The sequence below is a fragment of the Trachymyrmex cornetzi genome, unplaced genomic scaffold (assembly GCF_001594075.2).
Source record: "Trachymyrmex cornetzi isolate Tcor2-1 unplaced genomic scaffold, Tcor1.1 scaffold129, whole genome shotgun sequence".
Taxonomy (NCBI): domain Eukaryota; kingdom Metazoa; phylum Arthropoda; class Insecta; order Hymenoptera; family Formicidae; genus Trachymyrmex; species Trachymyrmex cornetzi.
In genome coordinates, this window is record NW_017295861.1 from 302,632 (window position 1) to 309,550 (window position 6,919).

The following is a 6,919-nucleotide window of genomic DNA, read 5'->3' on the forward strand; positions in this document are numbered from 1 at the left end:
ACCCAAAAACACGTTTTTTGGAGTCTTTACCCCCACTTTTCTCAAAATCATGACGTGATAGGCACTTTTCGACTTCAGATTCGTGTTCAGCGCACAAAAATACGTCGGAAATCACTCTGATATTAAAAAAAAAATCCGTGCAGACCTGTGTTATTACTCTTAATTTTAAAGGAAACTATGAAAAATATTTCACCATATCAAGAGTCAAAAAATCCTCGCAAAGAGTTGAAAGAATTACTTGAAAGTATTGGATTTATGGTTCACCATTGCAGTCTTCGGAAGGCGAGCTATAGCGGTAAAAAGTCAGAACACTTTGCCAGTAAGTCATTTAAAAATACATAAAAAGTAATTCTTTGTTATAAAATTACTAGTTCCTTAAAAGATCTTTCATATTTTTCATTTATTTATAATTTATAATATCAACTAATTTCTTATTATATACATATGCGTATGAATAGAATCAGACTCCTCAATAATTAACAAATTAAAGTACCAAAAAATCCCGGGAAGTAGGAATCAACGCGGTTGTTACTTGTTAGTGCTCTAGTATAATATTAGACATAAATTTATATTATTTCTTCTTAAATTTATATTTATTCTTCTATAAATTTATATTGTCTCTTCTTTTTTAGACATACATTTTCTTTCATATACATTTCGACTTAATTTAAATCATTCTCAACGAAATACATAAATTAAATACAAAATTGATAATAATAACTCTCGAGAATGTCATAAATAAAAAACAAATAGAGGGCATTAGCTAATGCCTTCTACTTGTTTTTTATTTATGACATCAATTAAAATTAAATTATCCTGACAATCTGTGCAATCTTGGTACCAACCATCCGCCTTACTACGACGTTTTCTTGAATTTTTTCTTGGTTATTCAATCCAATAAAACATAGAAAGCTCCCATGAAACAAGAAAAGCTATAAAGACATTACGAATTATAACAATAGCGATCAATGATAAAATTGTATGTACAAAAACAATCACGGATAGTCACTCACCAAATTGCAAACAGATTATACATAAACATTCAGCAGTCACCAATACGCATTATAAAATTAGCGTCCTTCGTCAAAAATTAAAAATTGTGTCAAATATGTACTTCTACATTTTAAACAAGTGGTTATCACGTTGGTTACTTAGCAAAAATAATGCTACGTGTCGTCACCGATACGTAACAGAGAGCAAAGTCACGTATTTAGTCATAAACAAATTTTAACTAGATGGTTTTTAGTACCGAAGTATAAACATGGTAAAATTGTGTATCCGATTGTAAAATTGTGTATCCGTTTGTAAATTTAAGCTCTTTTTTTGCGTTTTAATGTGTAACATTTCGGAAGTCAATCTTTTATTGAAATTTCTTACCCTGTCCAGTATCCGCACTTGGTCCCATATTCGACATAATTTTTAATTTTTGACAAAGAATGCTAATTTTATAATGTGCGTTGATGATTGCTGAATGTTTATGTAAATGTATAATCTGTTTGCAATTTGATAAGTGACTATCCGTGATTCTGTACATACAATTTTATCATTGATCACTATTGTTAATTCGTAATGTCTTTACAGCTTTTCTTGCGGGAGTTTTCTATGTTTTATTGGATTGAATAACCAAGATAGAACTCAAGGAAACATCGCAGTAAGGCGGATGGCACCAGGCACATATTGTCAGAATAGTTTAATTATAATTTATATATTTCGTTGAGAATGCCTTAAATCAAGTCAAAACGCGTACGAAAAAAAATGTATGTCTAACAGAAGAGACAATATAAATTTATGTCTAACATTATACTAGCGCACTATACTACCGCGTTGACTCTTACTCCCCAGGATTTTTTGGTACTTTAATACATATGCATGTTTTTTAATAGATTCAATATTATCCTTCTTGACATTTCTTGATGACATGCCAAATGACCTGATGAATGACTTCAAGAATGTATTTCGACATGAATATATGAGAAGAACAATTAACTACAAATCAATACATAATGATGAAGAACATACGTTGGATCTACATAAACAATTAATAGTTTATGCACAAAAGATTATATAACAATTGCATAAAGATAAATATATATATATATATATATGATATATATCATCGTAGAAAACATCAAGAGTAGAAGATATAACATTACAGCACTAATATTTATGAACTAACAATTATTTATATATTAATATTGTAACATCAATACTATTAATTAATGGATTCTTTGTAATTCACATCTTATATTGTTGTATTCCATATCCAGATTGATATATGTAGATATATATATGAAATTAAATTTTAAGGAATTAAACCTTTTTAAATAAGAATTACGTAATGTACACGTATAGTCGGAGCGTAAAGCTTTGCATAAAGCTAAAAAATATATAAATCTTATTATATATTATATGGTTGATAAGAAACTGAATTTTATATTCTTTAAAAATTTAACATATACGTATAATTTTATAATAATTAGAAATTAATGCAAATAAAAAAATTATTGTATCACACAAGTTGCAATTGTTCATCATGCAATCATAATATCAGCTTAATCCAAAATTATTCCAATACTACAAAATAATTTTTATAGTTTACAAATGTAGATTTAAAATCTTAATAAAAGAATGTATTTAATTTTATTCGTAAATAGACATAGAAATTCAATCAACACACAATATAAAAACATATTTTGTAAATATTTATTTAATGTAAAAGTATTAAATAAATATTTTTCAAATATTGTATGGTAATTGGAAAGTATTTAACTTAAAACTATAAAATATATACGTATAAAGCACATACTAAAAGCAAATTAAAAACTTAAATAAAGATAGTTTATTATACAAAAATTCAAGCAAATAGATTTTAGTTTTAAGTATTAACCTTGTCTAACGTGATAATTATTGTTGATAATATTGTATTTCTTAGCATACTTTAATAAAGATATTATGGTTAATACTTTATTATGGTTGATCAAGATATGGTTAATAACTTAAAACTAAAATCTATTTGCTTGAATTTTTGTGAAGAGATAAATCTACGACTTGTCGGAAGAATATTTATCAACGAATATGTGCATCTGGCAATTATGTATTTGACGAGAATATATTTTTATTTATAACATTCTGACTGTGTTGTTCTCTGCAACTTCACAATTCTGCGTTGGAAATCTACTTGTTCGAATTCGTATCATGTTATATTGTAATTTTCATTAAATTTGCGAACGCGATTTTTGGTATCAAAAGAACAAAGTTTTAATTTGTTTTATCAGATAAGGAATTTTTTTTATCTATGTGTAACTTTATATTCTAAATGTACTGAAGATGGTCAAATATTGATCGAAACGTTTACTTATTTTATATTAAATACATGTTTTAAGCAAATTACGTCAAGCTTTGTGGCTGTATGCTCTTTATTGTGTATATTTGAAATTAAAAACTTATATTTCGTTTTTTAATTTATTATAAAAAGAATTATTTTATCTGTATATTAAAATATTAATATACTAATATTAATTAATTAAATATTAAAACATTTAAATATTCTAAAAGTATGCTAAGAAATACAGTATATATTAGTATGCATTTCACTTGACATTTGCGTTGCTTATGGAATTATTTTAATTTTGTTGTTTATCAAATATTAAACAAAGAAATTATGCTTGCGACTGTTGTGAACGCCAAGTGCGATGCTAAGTGCGCTCAAAATATAAAAGATAATGAATAAAGGAAGGAGTTAAGTTAAATATTGCGCATGCGTTTAATTTCGATAGGTTGTCTACTCTGGGTAGGTCGTTACCAATCAGCGTTCAGCCGTGTTCAACAGAAGTCAGTGTTTAGTACGTACTTAATTGCTTACTTGTCAAGAGGATTATACTTCTAGATTTAAAAGAATAGTTCTATTTTATCATTAGTGAAGAAAAATCTTATTATTAGTGAAGAAAACTTCCAACAGTTGCAAAGTAAATTTTTTTAAACACAGGTAATGACTGTTTTTAAGTGTATGACTGACTAGTTTCTTGAATACGTATTTATCATACGTTAGACGAATAATATTACAATACAACGAAAGGACAAGGATTTCCAATGAAAGCAACAACGACTTAAATTTAGTTTAAATAGAATAATCTTAACTAAAAAATATGGCCATACAAAAAGATGCACATGAGCTGTAATTTCTCTAATAATTTATAAATAGTGCATTTTTGTAGTAATTCTCAAAGATAATCAATATTTACTATAATTTATACGCATATATTCAAAAAATAATATTGTGAAGAGTAATTTTTTTACTTTTGATTGTCTGCAAATTTTTGTATGTGTCCCCTAAAAGCTGCTAAAGTATCAAATAGATTACAAATAAGTTGCCGTAATCCACGTTATATTCATAATAAAGGTACGTAAATTATGGATAGCATGATTATATAATAATTTGAACTTTCATTTTCATTATTTATTTATAAATACAATGTCCATCTTTCCGTTATAGTTTGGAAAAGATGGCTTGCAACCAAGTAATACACACACATTTTTTCTTAATTCTAAAATTTTTGTTTGATTTCCTTAATTTAAATGAATTAGAACTTTTATATTAATATTACAGTTTTTTTATAATTAAGGTTATAATTTATAATTATAACCAAGTTACACACAAATTTATATACACATTTGTGTATATACGAAATTATGAGTTTTATTTAGCATTTTACAAAACATTACATGCACTTTTAATATAAAATATGTAAGCTAATAGAGAGTCCCGTAATATTATAATAATCTTTTTCCTAAAAGACAAGTAAGATAGTCAGTTCAAATCGTTAAAATATTTTGATAATATTAAGTATCTGTTAGGTATTCTCTTTAATTTCATTATCGGTACTTAAGCTTCAGTAAAGAAACATAACAAACCCACTATTGAAAAGTAACAAAATTAAGTAAAATTAAATTTTTCGTATTTAAAACACCTATGGCCATATTACACCTGAGATTATCCTATAAAAAAACCGTAGTAGCGGTCTACAGCTGTACTTTGTGGCAATTAATTGTCACAAAAATCGTAATCGTTGTACAAAAAATAAGACTTAATAAGACGAAGTAATGTAAAAAAGTTCTAAAAAGAAATGAAACTTTAGTGTTTTTTACACCTTTCATCTCTTTCCAAAAAAAAACCAAGAGACATATATTTCATACAAAAATATGATAATAAAACTAATAATAAAATAATAGCAACAAATAAAAGATATTTTTATATTAATTCAACTGTATACTACATACATCATTACAATATTGCAAACAAAATTAAAAAATTTCTTCTTAAAATTTTTTTAAATTATTTATTTGCTTAATTTATTATTTATTATGTTATTTTTTATATAATAAAAAGATTTATATAGTAGAGAAAAGCCCTTTATTATGAGATAGATGCCTAATATGAGATAGCGGCGTTTCTGCTAAACTAATAAACGCTATCTATTGGTTCCACCATGAATTTATTGCTCTTGGATTGAAAACTATTTAGTAGAAAATTCATTATTAGATCATGCTTGTAGTCATTGTAAAACAAGATTTTAGAATTTGGATGTCTTCAAGTTTCATTGAGATGAGCCTTTAAACTTTGTTTATTATTTAATAAATAAATATTTGGCAATAAATTCTTCATGTAGTGATAATAGAAAAATACGGGATATATTGAATTGTTTAATTATAAAAGTTAGATTTGATGATCGTAAAACCGTAAGACGTGGAAATCGTAATATGAGATACCCAGGGTATTTCTAATATGAAATAATCTATGCTCCTATGCAGGGAATGGAAGTAACTCGTTACTTGTAACGAAGTTACAGTTACAAGTTACTTTTTTGGTAACTTTACTAGTAACTGTTACTTTTTTTCTTTGATAACTGTAATGGTAACGAAGTTATATTTTTTTGGTAACAGAATAATGAATTTTACAGTTACTTTTATCGTTACTTTGGACATGATTGGACACGATACGACACAAACTTTGAAATATATCACTTTCACTGTAAAAAAATTTCGTGAATTTACACATATAATAGATGTAAAATAGATTACATGATTAGTCCTGTAAATACAAAAAATCCTGCAATTTTATAGAAATTATGTAATTTCACAAAAATTTTGTAAATTTGCTTTAATTATGTAAATATCTTATTTTATATTAAAAAATATGTAAATACACAGAGAAAAAGGTTTCTTTGGATTTAGTATTCCTATTTATTTGACTGAAATTTGTTTTATTGAAACAACATATGCTTGTACGAAATATTATTTGTTTGAATAAAAATTTTGTTGTTTCATTTGAGAAATCTCTATTGCTTAACAGAAATAACATTATTATTTGTAGTAATATCTTTCAATTAAATAATATATTATTTGGTTACAATGAATACAAACAATGAAACAAATTGTTTATTTGAAAATGGCAAAATATATATTCATAGAGGTTAGGTTATTCCATGCAAATAATTGCTTTCTTAGAATAGTGATTACATTTTTTGATCGAAAATATGGAAACAATGGCTTATACGTCTAACAACAGAATCAAACGAGTAGTGCTATGTGCTACATTAATTATTTTTGTGTCGTACAGTTGATCACGCGAATACTGAAGATATATATTATCTGTTCAAACAAATAATTTATTTAAGACAGGCCTGTCTAACACTTTGCTCGTGAGTCGAAAACGCTTCCCCCACTCCGTCATCTCAATAGAGCGAGACGGAGCGAAAATAACAAAGGATAGGCGTCAAGACTCCGCCTGAATTCAGGTCTCTCTGTCCGAAATTCATAGAATAAAGATTCATAAAATGTATAGACAGTTATTTAAGCATAAAATCATGCCAGAAAAAATGTTTTATATATAATTATATATAATTATATATAATTATATATA

General features: G+C 26.1%; 1 protein-coding gene across 1 annotated transcript in view; it reads left to right on the forward strand.

Moving 5' to 3' along the window:
* The window catches only part of LOC108770526 (juvenile hormone acid O-methyltransferase-like), a 6,988-nt gene extending 4,920 nt beyond the window's left edge, over positions 1–2,068 (forward strand). The window contains exons 4-5 of the mRNA XM_018522161.1: positions 172–319; positions 1,884–2,068. Coding sequence (XP_018377663.1) covers positions 172–319; positions 1,884–2,068 — 333 coding nt within the window. The remainder of the gene's footprint in view (positions 1–171; positions 320–1,883) is intronic.
* Positions 2,069–6,919: the final 4,851 nt, after the last annotated feature.